Source organism: Microtus pennsylvanicus, chromosome 3, assembly GCF_037038515.1.
Source record: "Microtus pennsylvanicus isolate mMicPen1 chromosome 3, mMicPen1.hap1, whole genome shotgun sequence".
Taxonomy (NCBI): Eukaryota; Metazoa; Chordata; class Mammalia; order Rodentia; family Cricetidae; genus Microtus; species Microtus pennsylvanicus.
The window spans coordinates 1098450-1114478 of NC_134581.1; the positions used below are offsets into that span (position 1 = coordinate 1098450).

At 46.9% G+C, this 16029-nt stretch overlaps 1 protein-coding gene across 2 annotated transcripts in view; it reads left to right on the forward strand.

Annotated features, from left to right (window-relative positions):
• The first annotated feature begins 352 nt into the window (after positions 1 to 352).
• The window catches only part of Cdcp1 (CUB domain containing protein 1), a 42625-nt gene continuing 26948 nt past the window's right edge, over positions 353 to 16029 (forward strand). For both annotated transcript variants that reach the window (XR_012909917.1, XM_075964035.1), the window contains exon 1: positions 353 to 515. Coding sequence is in view for 1 of the 2 variants with exons in the window: in XM_075964035.1 (XP_075820150.1) it covers positions 434 to 515 (82 nt within the window). In the remaining variant the exon portion in view is untranslated. The remainder of the gene's footprint in view (positions 516 to 16029) is intronic.

Below are 16029 nucleotides of genomic sequence, written 5' to 3' on the forward strand. Positions count from 1 at the left end.
TGCCAGGAACACCGGTAGGACTGACCAACTTCTGGTTTGAATCTTCACAACCACTCACAGCTCAACAGTACTGTGCACGCAGCACCAAAGGAAGGTCTTCCTTCTAAACAGGCACTCCGGACGGCGGCGAAGGGAGGAGAAGCTGGCTGTCACCAAGGTCCTTTGGACTTTGTGGAAGGAATCGAAGCCTGAGAGGCGGGGACAAATCTGCCTTAAGGCTACCGGGCTTGGGAGGGTAGTACCTGAGCAGAAGCAGGAAGGGGAGGAGGCCAGAGAGGAAACCCGGGTCACCCAGGCTCCTGCTGAGCCGGCGGGGCGGGGTCCTGCGTGCAGGTGAGCGGCTGGGCAGGGCGGGGCGCAGCTGCGTTTCGGTGCCTGGGCGCAGACACAGGCCTTGGTCGCACTCTGCGGAGGCCGAGGCGCCTCCAGAGCCATGGCCCGCCCGGCCTGCGGGTTCTCAGTCGTACTGCTGGGCGCCCTGCTGCTGGATGCAACGCACCTGCTACACGGGACAGGTAAGCAAGCTGTGGCCAGGAAAGCGCCTGGACGTGGCGCACGCGATCCGACCCGGTGGCACGGACGGAGAGCTCTGGTGGCGCGACGGGCCTGGGACGCTGGCCCTGCGCGCAGGCCGCGGCACGTGGGAGTCCTGAGCCTGGGTGAGCTCCGCGCTGGCCAGGAGCGAATACGAGCGGGGAACAGGACTTAGGGGTATGCACTTAAGGTGACACGTTGTGCCCTGGGGACTTTGCTGAGGCTCTCAGAGATACTCATTAGGGCATGAGAGAGCTTTCCTCTTTGGGTCACCCTCCACCTGGGCCAGAGAATTGCAAGAAGGCCATGGTTTGACGTGCCACTGGGTATCTCATGACCTGTCCACGGGCCCCGTTCTCCTGAGGTCCTAGAGCATTAAGTCGAAAGGACAGCTCTAAGTGGACAATCACGGGCCGAGTGGACAGCCGTGGGCGTCCAGCTGCGGAACCCCACAGGTGCCCCGCCCCTTTCTTGGGCGGAAGGCTGGACAGTTGTTCCATTGAGCCTGTGAATTATCGAGTAGGTTGGGAGCAAGGACTGCCCTGATCCGGAGATTTGCTCCAGGAAAGAACCGGAACTGTGGGCCCTGGGAGTAGAATATGGTGAACAACTAGCTTCGTTCAAGCCAGAACTTGGTGTGAGGCTCCTTCTCAGACTCCTACAGGGTTGTTTTGTTTTGGTTTTTTTTTTAAAAAGTTATTTGCAAACCGGGATTGAGATCTGTGATAGCTTTCTCAAAGCCCAAGGAGGTTTTTGTGTTTGACAGGTAAATAAATTAGCATAAATTAAAGAATAAAACTGAAATTGTGGGGCAAACTTGGGCGTAAACCTCAGGGAAACTTCCTGGTTTCTTTTCCAACATTAGGTGACACATTACTGCACAGCAGATAGAAAAATTTAATACCTCATTTGAAATCACACACACACACACACACACATTGTGGTATTACTTTGTTGTTGCTAGAGTTTGGTTTGTGTTTTTCTGAGGCAGGGTCTCCCTGTGTAGCCCAAGCAGGCCTTGAAATCACCGAGTTTCATGCCTCTGCCTCCAGACTGCTAGAATTCATTACAGATGTGGACGGCTACTGCGCTTTCTTAGGACTAAATTTTCAGTCAGTTAAAGGGGCAGAGTGTGTAGTCCAGCGTGTAGAGTGCTTGCCTAGCATGTACAGTGCCCCGGGTTCAATTCCCCGTGCTTTATAAACTGAGCACAGTAGCTCAGACTTGTGATCCTAGCATTCTGGAGGTGGAGGCGGAGAATCAGGAATTCAAGGTCATCCTCAAGTGCTTGGCAGACCTGGGCTGTATGAAATTGTGTCTTAAAAATATGTTTTAGAATAAAAAAATAGGGAGGGAAGGTATGTGTGCATGAGAGAGGGGTGGGGTGGTGTGTGCCAGCTCTGTTGGAGGCTGGTGACACTATGGTGTCTTGAGATGTTTCTGACTTTCTATGATAATAGTTGAAAACTTCTCCAGTAAGAACGTGGTGTAAGCCTGGTCATCACTGAATACAAGATCTGCAGTCTGCTCTGCACTGGCTTCTGTCTCTACACCACATGGAAGTAGACAGTTTATTCTTAGACCCATAGGAGTGATCCTACACAGCCTGGGAACACGGATTCTGGAAGAGGTTGCGTGAACTTTCGTGGTCACAGAACAAGAGGAAGTTACAAATCAAGGCATCGTCTAAATGCATTGGTGGGGGGACATCAGTAGGTGGGCTACTTCAAGTGGTGAACCCCCTGGGCTTGGTCTCAGATGTCCAATGACATTCTTGGCTGTTGGGATCACAGAAGCTCATGATCTCCTAAGTTAATATAATCAAAGAGTTTTTACCTGACAGTAAGAAAGATGTTAGTTCATATGCCACAGTGAAGGGTGATAAATGGCCGTTGGGGGAACTAAAGATTGTCCAAGATCACTTTAGCTCAATCTGCAACATTCTGACACTCCACAGTTAGGAGGTCAGGTGAGCCTGCCAGTCTGCTGGGCCTTCAGCGTAGATGTGGGTCTTCAAAGTGCCTCACTTTGCACGTCACGCGTCCGACAGACTCGAGGAGGCTCTCCTTTAGTTCCCAGAAGCTCCACTCAAGTCCTTCCTTCCCGGAAAGTCAGGGGAACCTGCACTGTGTAAATACCAGGAATTTTACCCAATTCACTTTCTTCCTCTGTGACCTCAGGAGCGGGGCCCCATGAAGTCATATAACAGGTTGACTCAGCGGTGCACGGTTTTCCTGAAGTCAGGCTCCATCTTAACTGGCGGAGGCCTCCGAGGCGCTGGCACAGTGACTGGTGACACACTCCTGACCTCTCAACAAAGAGTGGGAGTAAGTGTGGAGAAGGGTAAAGGCAAGCTTGGGATCGGAGGAGGCACACTCGGTCTCCTACCAGCTCCTTCCTGGCCAGGAGGGGAGCACTGGTTGGACCAGAATGAAAACCTTTTAAAACACCATGCTGCTTGCTCCCAAGAACTCCCAGATACCAGAGTCCATGTCAGTCATCATGTATGCTGCCATTGTCCTTCCAAAACTGTAGAAGACACAAATTCAAATGAGGACGCTAGCTGTTGTCTGGAGGTGTCGCTAGTTAGTAGGAGGTGGAGTTCCAGGGCCCTCCCCCACACCCACAAATAGTCCCGGGGTGAGTCACAGGAGATGGTCAGGATTTCGTGTTATTCACGGGCTCTCTTCACAGTCACCTTTGCTCAAAGATAATGTTTTGTTCCACTCTAGAATAATTTTTTTCTAGAATAATTGTGATACTTAACATTTTTTTAGAACTGGGGAATGTAGCTCTTGCCTGGCCTGTAGAAACCCCTTTTTCGTTTTTGTTTGTTTTTTTGAGACAGGGTTTCTTTGTGTAGCTTTGGCTGTCCCAGAATTAGCTCACAGAGACCCACCTGCCTCTGCCCCCTGAGCACTGGGATCAAAGGTGTGCATTGTTGCTGTCCCCGCCGGATGGTCAAAGCCCTGGGTTTAAACCTCAGCACAACATAAACAAGGCACGGTCTGCCCAAGTGTAATCCCAGCACTCGGGAGACGGGAGACAGAGGTAAGAGGGTCAGAAGTTCGAGGTCATCGTATATAACAAGTCCCAGGTTCTACTGGGCTTCATGAGTGAACATGCACACCACAGTTTTCATTCTGATAGGTCTATGTAGTAGACAGCTGTTAAGAATTACATAGCACAGGGCAGGAAAAGTGGCTCAGTGGGCTAATAAGTAAGGCATTTGCCATCAAGCCTGACAACTTGAGTTCAGACCCAGGACCCACATAGTAATAAAGAGGCTACTCCCCAAGTTGTCCTTTAACTTACACACACACACACACACACACACACACACACACACACACACACACACACTCGCTTATGGCACAAACCTCAGCTCTTCTACCCAGCAGTGCTAATGAGGATGGTAAGGAAGGGTGAGCTCACTGTGTGAGGTGGTAGAGAGTAGCCAGACCCCTGATGGGGGAGGGGGACTTGTAGCTGAACCCTCAGCTTTGTCAATTAAGAAAAGTTCACACCTTTTAATTGTTACTCCAAACTGTAAAAATTATCCCCGCAATCAAATTATTTCAAGCCACTCACCACAACCTTGTAATTAGCCCGTCACCTTCTTCTGAGAGACTGCAAACCCTCTAGACAGCCTGACCAGAGGAGCCCAGTTCCAGCTCATCCCTTCACAGCCTTATGTTTGTATTTTGTTGGGGTTTTTTTATAAGCTTTAATTATCAGCATTGCTCTGAGGCCCCGCCTTTGTGAAACAGATCCCTTGTTTGTAATTTCTAGAATTACTGGCTACTGCCGCTCCTCCCAGCAGCCAAAGCATATGAAGATTTTCTGTGAAAGCAACTGTAGTACTTTGTGTTTGATGTCTCCGCTTGACATCTATCCTGAAAGTGAATCATCGTGATGCCCTAAATCATTATTTCATGGTGGGTGCAGTTATTAACCTGTTGTTTGGCCACGCAGAACCCCCAGCAGGTTCCGGATATGTAGTGAAACACAAATGTTTTTAATTACACATGCAATTAAAAACCAGTGCTATATCACCAAGCAGTGGTGGTACACGTCTTTAATCCCAGCACTCGGGAGACAGAGGCAGGCGGCTCTCTGTGAGTTCGAGGCCAGCCTGGTCTACAGAGTGAGTTCCAGGACAGGCTCCAAAGCTACAGAAAAACCCTGTGTCGAAAAAAGCAAAACTGAAAAACCAAACAAACAAACAAAAGCCAACGTTATTAAAAGTGAAGTCCATACAGCAGTGACCGAAGACTGCCAGGCCATATATGCAGTTTGTCCCAGATGGTTTCTTGGCATAGGGTAACCCACTTCACCTCCCTCTGTGGGCACTCTGGGGTCTCTACCGGCTCCTGACCTCCTCAGTTCCTGGTACACGGAACACAAGCAGAGACTCTCAGCACATCTTTTTTAAGTGTTGTTTGGAGCTACAAACGTATGTTTCCAGAACTGACATTGGTCAGAGTAACTTTGACGGAGGAAATAGAAGTCATAGTGTTTGAACAATTGAAAATGAGGCTCTTTTTCTCCTGAGAAAGTCTAGGCAGAGAGGCATGGGTGAGCCTTCGTGTTCCCAAGCAAGAAGGCAGGCACCGAGAGCTGAAGTAACTTGCCTGAGGTAACCTGGCTGGGCTACAGGGACGCTGAGGTGAATCTCGGGACTTTTGGTCAGCTTTGAGGTATTGTCTGCATCCTAGAAACTCCCCTTGATTTAAAACAACAACAAAACCCCACATAGGACTTGGTGCTATGTTTGCATTTTGTCCTAGGAATATGCTCGCTCTCTCTCTCTCTCTCTCTCTCTCTCTCTCTTGTTAAGAATTTTTTATTTTTATTGAATTTTATCTTGGTTTTTTTTTTCAGACAGGGTCTCTGTGTGTAGCCCTTGCTGTCCTAGAACTCACTAGACCAGGCTGGCCTCAGACTCACAGAGATCCATCTGCCTCTGCGTCCTGAGTGCTGAGATTAAATGTGTGCGCCATGATCTCCCAAGTACAGGATTGCAGGTGTGCACTGCCGTGATAAGCAGAAGTGACTGATTTGTGAGTCACCCTCATCTTACCTTTCCCAGCAGAACTCCTTCCCTAAATCCCACTGAGTCTCAAAGCATGTCAGGAAAGTTCTGGAAGCAGGAACATCTCCCGGTGGTTTTCTTGAGACAGCGTATAATTTATTCCATTGCTTTAAGAACCATGGTGCTCCATGTTGCTACTGGGGCTTCAGAAACACCGGGTTGAAGGACTAGCCTGAAATGGAGCTACTGGGATGAAAATAGGCAACTTCCCCATCTCTCCTGGTGCACAGACTTCTAGTCTCCTGCCAATGGGCATTGTGTGTATTGTGTTATTGGTGGTGGATTTTTTGAGACAGGATCTCACTATGTTTGCCTAGGTGGTCTGGAACTCTTATGTCGCCCAGGCTGACCTCAAACTTGCAGTGATCTTTCTAATCTGCCTCCTGAGTATTAGGCTTACAGATGTGTGACACATACCTGCTGTGTCTGGGTGGGAGGAGGCACTGTTCCTTTTTGTGTTGTTCATATTTAAGAATTTTAAAGCTGTTTAGAAACAGGGTTGGTTCACTCACAGGCTGTGTAAACAGTAGCTACTTCCTGAGATCTCAGTGCAGATGAAGTTGCTACTGTCACTCAGAAGGTAGAGGCAGGAGACTGGGTGCAAGACCCTGTCTCAAGCCAAGGCAAAAATTTCTATTACATGGTGATGTCACAGCTGTCTCCACAAAGGGCGCCAGGTATCTGTCACTCATGTTTGTGCTAACTTGGTAAATTTCACTTACATGCCGTGTATACGTTCATAGCATGGGCGACCTCGAAGATGAATACAGTGGTAAACAACGAGGCAAGAACTTGTGTGCTAATTATACATCTGTTGTTAGTTTAGAGTAGCAATTCATTTTCCGGCACAGCGATATTCCACGTTATAACCACGATATATAACTGTCAGTTACTCCTGACATCATGTCCCTTGACTTCATCAAGAACCAGGTCTAGCCATGGTTCTATACCTTCTAGGTTTGTGTTAATACATTCAGTGGCGTTTGCACCACAGCGAAATGACCAGTGTCACATTTTCCATAATGTATCCCACTAAGTGATGTGACCACAGTGCAAAATACGGGCAGAAGGGCTCAACCTCATTGTAGCCAGGAAGGCAACAGGCGGGGAAAGTATGGTGTCAGGAGCAGAAAGCGGACTGATCACATTTTCATCCATACCTAGGAACCAGAGGGACAGAAACAGGGAGTGGGTCCAGGATATAAATCCTCAAAGCCTGCCCCCAAGTGAGGTACTTCCTCCAGCAAGGCTCCACCTCCTAGAGGTTCCATAAACTCTCTCAACAGCACTTTCAGCTGTGGACCAAGTGCCTAAAAACATGAGCCTGTGGGGGGCATTTCTCATTCATAACATCACAGTCCTTCACCCCCAACCCCTGGCTGTTTGCTCTCTGATACGCTTCTCTTGTTACACCATGAACTGGTGCCCCTATGAGCCGGCCTCTTCTTCTCCCCCTAACAAGTGTCTAAGAAGAGTGTTTGAACTTGGTCTTCACTCTCTCAGTTCCCTAGCTCCTCCTGGGTGCTTTGTTGTCCTTCATGGCCACACTTTGTTTCAGGATATCATTATGTATCAGGAGGTTGTGCTCAGGCCTGGGGCTCTAGTGCCTTAGAATTTCCATCCATGCTCAGTTAACTTTCAGCTAAAGCTCGCAACGCCACGTACACATCCTGGCTCGCATATTTCTTTCTTTGGGAATGGGGCGTCTGTATGTTTCTGCAGGTCCAGTTTGCATTTGTGCATATATGTGGAGGTCAGAGGTCAGCCTCAGGTGTCATTCCTTAGGAGTCATTCACCTTGTTTTTTGAGACAGGGTCTCTTACTGACCTGGAACTCACCAAGTAGGCAAGGTTGGCTAGCCAGCAAGTCCCAGGAATCTACACCCATCTACGCCTCCCCAATGCTGGGATTCCAAGCATGTGCCACCATGCCTGGATTTTTTTTTTTTTATGTGAGTTCTGGAGAATGAAACCCAGATCTCATGCATACAAGGCCGGCATTTTATCTTCTGAGCTATTTCACCAGACACGGATATTTCTTGCTTACAGAAAATGCAAAATGAAGGCTGTCCTCTAGGCAGGGATAAGGGGACCCAGGCCTCTTCTCCCATCTTCGGCATATGGCTTCTGTGTTCGTCTGCTTCAAGCATCAGGAGGGATCTCGTCCACTGCCTGGCCATCTACCATGTCATAAAACCCTGGGACAGGGAGAGTACCTCTGGCTCTTGGCACCATGTGCTCCTTTGGGGGGGGGCTGTGAACAGGAGAGGACGGGTCTAGCCATGAACGGCCTAATCCATCTCAACAGGCTCCAGAATAGCTTATACACACTTGGCCCCAAGCCACCATGGCATGCACAGGCAGGAGATGGGCCCCTGGACTTTGGGCCTATGGAGCAGGGAAAATCCTGACTCTGGGCAAATTGGTCTAACAGTCAGAGTGGAGAGTTACTCTCCAGTTGCAGCCCCTGCATGCTGGAAGTCTGTCCTGCTGGAGACTGTAGGCCACAGAGGCTATGGTGGGAGGTTCAGCCTGAGGCAACTGGCCTGTCAACTGGACCATGGAGAGCAGAATTGATTCCGCTCAAGTCTCACTTAGGGAGCCAATGAGTTTATTGGGGTTACTTAGAGGAACATAAAGACTCGGGCAGGTGCTTCACTGGGAAGCCCACCCCAGCATGGGAAAGTTCATGAAAGCTGTGTCCATGGAGCTCTCTACAGTCCTAGGGACACTGAAGAGCTTCTCCAAACAATGTTTACTGCTTTACAACCTTGGGGTGAGGGCTTGTGATCGTTGTGGCTGCCAGAGTTTCTGGAGCCTAGTAAGGTTTCTGGATCTTCACTCCTGGACAGAAGGTCTCATCTACATAGTAACTGAGCAACGTTGGGTTCAAATCGTAACACCAGTGCTTATCAACTAGGCCAGCTGGACAGACAGCCTAACCTTAGACTGACCTGGGGTACAGCATAGGAATAGCAATACCTGGAAGCCGGCCAAGGTCCCATTGGGAGGGTGTGTGTAAGACACTCACACTGCCCTGCTGACCTAGAGCAGATCCCTCCATTGCTCCAAACGGTGACAGTTTAGGTCATCGTAACCAGTTCAGCTTGTGAGATTCAGTACTGCAGCATGGGCCTCAGCCCCACTGGAACTCACTTTGGGCATGAATGGGGGGAGGGCTCCTAGGGGAGATTCCTAGACGTGAACTTATTCAATTAGAAGCTCTAAGTTGTTTCCCATGACACTCAGAACACGTTCGTAAACACTGTTAGTGTCTACTCACACATGAATTTCCTGTTAGCCGAGGAACTGACCAGGCAGGTTCTGTTTGGCTCAGTCAGCACACTCAGTCTCCCGGGACTGCAGCTCCCCATCCATATGACCAAGTGCTACAGACCAAACTGGACTGAGCAAGCTGCAGGAGAAACCAGAGCTGGCTGTCCGTTGGAGCCCTGGCCTTTAATCCCTCCCTGCTGAGAGATGGGGTGTTAGTCCAGAACCAGCCTGGACTGCTGAGAGTCTTATCAGACACTTCGGCCTTTGGGTGAAACTTCAGGAGCAAGCCCTTATCTTGTCAGAACAAGACGACATGATTTATATAATAAACAGTACTTGGGTCGTCTTGCAGAAGCCAGCACAGGGGCTAGCAATGTAACTCAGAGACAGAACCCCTTGCCTAGCAAGCCTGAAGACCTGGGTTCCAAGCTTTGATTTATGTGGTATCTTTATGCTATGAAGGGTGTTGTAATTTAAAAAACAAAACAAAAACAAACAAAAAATACCCAGCAACGTGAGAGGGAAAGATGCCCTTCGACAGAGTTCACATTTCTTGTGGAGTGGAAGAGAGGGGAGGGAGGCCAGCCTCTGGGGACAGAAGCAGCATAAGAGAAGAGAGAGGCAAAGAGAGAGAGTGAGAGAGAGAGAAGGGGAAGAGACAGAGAAACAGGCAGAGAGAGAGAAAGAGAGAGAGATGGGAGGTGGGCAGGGCCCTTTTAAAAGGGAACTTAGTGAATGTGTACAGGAGGTGCTCTTAGTGGCTACAGCTGAGGACGTATCCTGTCAGAACCTCAAGGACAGACCAGTACAGGTGCCTGAATACTAACAGGAAGTTGTTTATTCAGGGTAGGGTCTCTTCTACTTGAAATTGGTCTCAAATTCTTTTTGTAGCCGAAAATGACCTTGAATTTTGGATTCTCCTGCCTCTGCTTCCCCAATGCTAAGATGGCAGACTTGTGCTTTGTGCGGTTCTGGAGACTGAACGCTTGGCTTCATGAGTGTTAGTTAGGTCAGCCCTCTCCCAGCTGATCTACATCCCCAGCCCCTTTAGCTGAGTCTTGAATTAACATCTTCTAGACTCGGGTCTCTGCTCTATTGCAGCTCCTTCCAGCAATGAGCCAGGGAAACTGGGGAAATATGTCCCATTGGAACCTTCCAACTCTAAGTAGGCATCTTATCCTTGCCCAGTGCCTGGAGATTAGAAACAACCTCCAGGTCCATTATTTGAAGGGAAATAGTTGGATTCTGCAGGAGGGGGCTGCTTGTTCGTCCTGGCTGCCCAGAACCAAAATAACAATACAGAAACTGTATTAATTAAATCACTGCTTGGCCCATTAGCTCTAGCTTCTTATTGGCTAACTCTTACATATTAATTTAACCCATTTCTATATATCTGTGTATGGCTACATGGCTGTGGCTTACCAGCTAAAGTTCCGGTGCCTGTATCCGGTGGGGCTACATGGCATCTCCCTGACTCCGTCTCTTTTCTACCAGGATTCAATTTAGTTTTCCCCACTTAGCTAAGTTCTGCCCTGCTATAGGTCCAAAGCAGTTTCTTTATTCATTAATGATAATCACAACATACAGAGGGAAATCTCACATCACCTCCCCCTTTCTGTTTAAATAAAAAAGGAAGTTTTTAACTTTAACATAGTAAAATTACATATAACAAAACAGGTATCAAACAAGAATTACAGTTACACTATTTATATCTACTTTATCTCTTATAACTAAGGAAAACTATATTATTACTATCTACTCTTCAACTCCATCAAAGACTACAGACGGATATAATATTACCTAAGTAAACAGGAAATGCATTGTAAGCAACTTCCCAAACTCTAGAATTGATGGAGACATCTTGCTGCCTGAACAGTCACCCAAAGTTCTTCTGTACTGTTGGGGCATCCATCTTCCGCCTATAGTAGACTTTTCCATGAAGCAGGAAATTTTAAAGAGAGGTTCGCCTATATTGGCAGTTTGTCAGTCACTTTCTTTTGTATCCTGTAGAATGTCTAACAGACTCTTTCGTGAAGCAGGAACCTCAAAGGATCATCTCACCTTTAGGCAAGTTTAGTCATTTCTCTGTGGGTCCTGCATGTCCAGTTCATCAAGCAGTCCAGGCAAGAGCAGTTTCTTGCCCAAATGGCTAACCAATTCCATAAGGAGCATCTTCAATGCCCTTCTTCCTCTTGAAGTAATGGTGCTGCCAGGAGCAGACGTGTCTCATTGTCATGAAAAGTCCTAACTTCTTAAAACATTTTAAATGCCATATTCTGTAGTCTTTAAAAGGTTTGAAGAATCCCTATCCATCTGAAATACATCTCTGTACATCTAGAAAATCTAACTAATATGACTACAAGCTTGACTATTATAGATGGTTATCTATTAACCTATCTTTCTTAATTATACATTACATTTTTAAATGAGCTGCACAAACGCAATACCTTAATCAAGATCAGAAATACGTATACACAGTATAACAAAATTGGCCTTAACTTTGTATCAATAGACCAAGATCCATACCCATGCCAATCTCTACAGCAGGACGATGCAGTACCAGGCAGTCTTAGACAGAATGAGGTGCCACCGTGTAAATGCTGTGGAGCAATGCCCAGGCAGGAAACAAAGGCCCAAAAAGAGCTGTGGCGTGCAGCCTCTGGCAGCAGAAAACAGACGGAGGGGGGATAGGTGTGCAAACATGAGCTCAGAAAGATCACGCCTGGCTGCCACGGTTGCCTCTGGGACAAGAAGCAGATACAAGTATGGGAGATGTTTGGTGGTCGATCCTCCCACTTAACGCTTTATGTTTTATTTTTCTAAATGTAAAAGATGGTTTTTGTTATTGTTTGGACACTACTGAGGAATCAAGCCATAAAATTCGCCAATGTTAATGCCTTGTTTGTCCAGGTCCTGCTGAGTGTGTTATATTGAAAAACTCCCCCCCCCAAAGTTCTTCCTCACCCCTTTACAGTCAGTTTCTGTCTAGCAACCACTGATTAGTCTTTTATTACCAGAGTTTCACCTCTAATACAACAACAACAAAATTGAGATGGGGTCTCATGTAGCCAAGTAGCCAAGGCTGATATCAAACTTAACCATAGCCAAGGCTGGCCTTGAACTCCTGTCTCCACTTTCCAAGTGCTGGGATTACAGGTGTGAGCCACCATATCTAGCTAAAATATTCTTAAGTTAAAAAAACTCAAAACTGAGGGTCAGTAGCAGTAAGTAGCTTTGTCACTTTAAAATGAATTTCTGAAGTATATAGCCTTATCTTCAAAAAAGTCTGAGATTGCTTTCTGCAAGAATTTGTTTGTAGAGTGTAGGTAGAGGCAGAAGCAGAGGCAGGCGGGTCTCTGTGAGTTCAGAGCCAGCTTAGTCTACCCATCGAGTTACAGGTCAGCCAGGGCTATACAGAGAAACCTTGTCTCAAAAAAACAAAACAAGCCAGGCAGTGGTGGCGCACACCTTTGATCCCAGCAACACTTAGGAGGCAGAAGCAGGCAGATCTCTGTGAGTCTGAGGTCAGCCTGATCTACAAAACAAATTCCAAGACAGTTTATGCAGAGAAACCCTGTCTTGAAAAACCTAAATACATACATGCATGCATACATATACATACATAAAATTTGGTTGTGGCGCCCAGTAGTATGGTGGTGCAATGCCTATAATTCCAGCCCTCTTGAGGCAGAAAGGAGGGTCCAGAGTCAAGGACAGCCTGAACAACATAGACCCTGTCTCAAAACATGAACTAATAAGCAAAAAACAATTTGCTTGTGTATAAAGGATAGAGTATTACACTACTAAGAATTGAGAAAGGATGGCCAGACCTGGAGCAATTTACTCTAAAGAACAACTATGGAATATCATTTGGGTTTGGTTTTAGCTTTTATCTGCTTTTATAAGGCCTAACACTAAGCCAATTCAGTGAGTTTAATCTTACTTGAAAAGATCTAGCCCAGCCCCAGGTCATTTTGGTAACAAGGCCCATTCAGCCTATAGACTAGAGTTTCGATGTGTGCTCGCTCTGGCCTCTTGCCTCCCACAGTTCATCATGAGATAGGCACAAATACATAAATTGGTGGTGAGGGGTGGGGGATGGGGTGTGGTTAGGGACTATTGATGTGTTTTAGAAAGAATGTCAGGCTTGCAAATTACCTAATAGAGCATGCCCTGTTCAACAAGTATAGCTCTTCCCTGCTCTGCCTTTTGTATTGGAGCTTGTGACTCTGCCCAGTGTGGTGAGTACAGTAAAAGATACGTGCTTATGAGTAACAGTTATTGGGTGGAGAGTTGGCACAGCAGTTAAAAGCATGTACCACTCTTTTAGGTGACCTGAGTTCAATTCCCAGCACCTACAGCAGACAGCTTACAACTGCCTATAACTGTTTCCAGGGGACAGATATCTTCTGGACTCCTCAAGCACCTGTATTCATGCGCACATACCTATACACACACACACACTTGCTCATACACACACACACACACACACACACACATATATATATTAAAATGTGTTCTTCAAAATAAAACAAAAGAGGAAGACAAGGTATTCTGCTTTCTGAAGCCTATAGGAAACCACTGATAAGACCCTGAGACTAACCGTAGAATAGCTCTGTTACTGATCACCAGTAGTCCTAAAGTGTTTTGATGTTTAAAAGATTTATCTTCTGTTAGGTCTGATGGCCCAACGTTCACCACATATAAAGTAAACCAAGTTCAGGATCAGCTTGATTTGGTCACAAGACCCTGTTTCAAAAAAATACAAGGAGAAAAGGAAATGGAACAGGAAACCAGAAGCCTCCAAATACCTAAGCAGGTGGGGAAGGGGTGCTTCCATAAAAGGAGGTTTCTCTGTCTTGCCCCATCCCACAGTCGCTTTTAAATAAAAGACTTAGAGGCCTAATATTAGCTACAATATGCCTGGCCGAACAGCTCAGACTTGTTACTAAATAGCTCTTACTTTTAAATTAATCCTTTTCTATCAATCTATGTTTTGCCACATGTCTCACGGCTTTATCTGTGCTCTAATAAATCTTGTTCCTCAGGCATCTGCCTGGCATGTCTTTCTCCTGTTTGTATCTCCATTTGGTTTCCCCACCTAGCTGTATTCTGCCTGACTACAGGACCAATTCAGCTTTTATTATCAACCAATGAGAGCAACATATTCACGGAAGGGTTATCCCACGGCACAGTTCAGGCGTGTTTGACACACCATCCCTGTGTATCAAACAACTGATAAGTTGTCTTGGTCTGCTTGATATTGTGGTTTTCAGTGACTTTGATGACCCACGCTTTTGAGGTGTGACAGAATAAATCTTTCTAACATTTCTTGGAATGTTGCAATGTCTTGAAGTTGCCCTGTAACATTGTAGCCTGTCATCACGAATTACTTCAGAAACCGAGCTGTTTGTTGTTTAACCTGTAGTCCCCATGTTGCTGGTTCTTTTATCACGTGGTTTTTAAACTTCAGCTGTCCTCTTTGATCTCTTCTTCACCCAATGTGGTTTGATTCCATCTGGAGTCTTGGTGATGTCTTATCTGGGCTGTGTGTCCATCTGTTGCAGACTCATTCAGCCCTCGTCATAGGATACCATTCAGTCACCATAGTATGTGCCCTGTGTCCTTGGTAATAAATACTACAGAAGGGTCTGGATGACTCCACACAAACCTGTCGCCACTTTGGGAGATGAATTAAATCACAAGCCTTTTCACCACTGGCCTCTAGTACTGCTTTTGGAAGATGGTTCAGTAGCTTTGTAAGGTTAGATAATTTATATCATTGAGTATCATTTCCTTTACTAAGAGTTCAGGAATGAAGACAGGAATACATAGATGCCCCTGACAGTCTTCATTAGCTGTCTCTCTGAGCTGGATTGAGTGGGCTTACACAATGGGATCTTAACATCAGTTACAGAACTTTATCTTTTTATCCCCTATTGTTGCTCTGAGGGTTATGGAAATAGTAGGTTATTTTAGAGACAGCTGTGAGTCTGTGTTCTGGGAAGATAGGGTAGAACTGTGGGTCTCTTTAGGCACATAGTGTCCCTTAAGCCCCGAGGTTGTCGAATATGATTCTTGGATGCTGAGATGACTTGATGTAGTTGTTTAACCTGAGGTCCCCATGTTCCTGGTCCTATTATCAAACTTTTTTAAAAACTTAAGTTATCCCCTTTGATCTCTCTTCTCCACCTGGTGTGTTTGATTCCATCTGGAGCTTTAAGGAGACTGAGAGGTTTGACCTGCTCTCCCCAGGCGGCCCCTGGGAATAAGGTGAGGGACCAGGGCAGGGTGATTAGTATGGTTTGTCAGGTCCGGCTGGACCCCACCCAAAGTGGCTTCATAGTCCAAATATCCAGGATAGATGGGGGGTCTCTGATCTTGGAAGAAGCATTTCCTGCCAGGCCATATCAGAGGCTGGACTGAGTGTTTATCACCATCTTAAAAACAAGAAGAGAAAGAGAAACTATTGCCTGGGGACTGGGGATATTTTCCTATCCTCAGAAGTGTTTCATGCTGCCTTGATTTACCGTGTTAGTGGGAACAAACCGTTCTCATCAGAAAGTTCCTGGCTGCGTGATGGAATCCCTAGTGCAGAATTAGACCCATGAGTTCTCCCAGCATGCCCTGGGCTCTCGTATCCGACCTCTCTGGCATTGACCTGGCCTTGCCTCTTCTTAGTCATAGAGGAGAAAACTGGGTGTCTTCCTTGACTTGTCTGAGCCTCAGTCCTCAGGCTGGAGACTGACCAGATAGTCACTCCCTCCCAGAGCAGGTCCTGTCACAATGGGTCTTGTTGGTGATAACCCCAGCTCTTGGCTTCCCAATGATGCCAGCAGCACCCCTTTGCTGGGGTAGCTTGGCAGCATGCAGAGGGCATCCCATCTGTGGTTCCTTAGTAGGGTAGGTAGGCCAGTCCACTGACTCCAGAGCTCAACACAGTGGGAAGTAAGGTCATGTCTCAGAGTCCCAAGGGGTACTGGAGTTACGTGAGTCAACAGGTATGAGAAAGCCTTTACAGCCAGTGAAGATCAGGAAGGCTGGCAGAATGTGAGGCTTGGCTTGCACTTGGCACAGCCTCAGAAGGAGAGTGTGCTAGGAGTTTGTCCTGAAGGTGCTATCCTG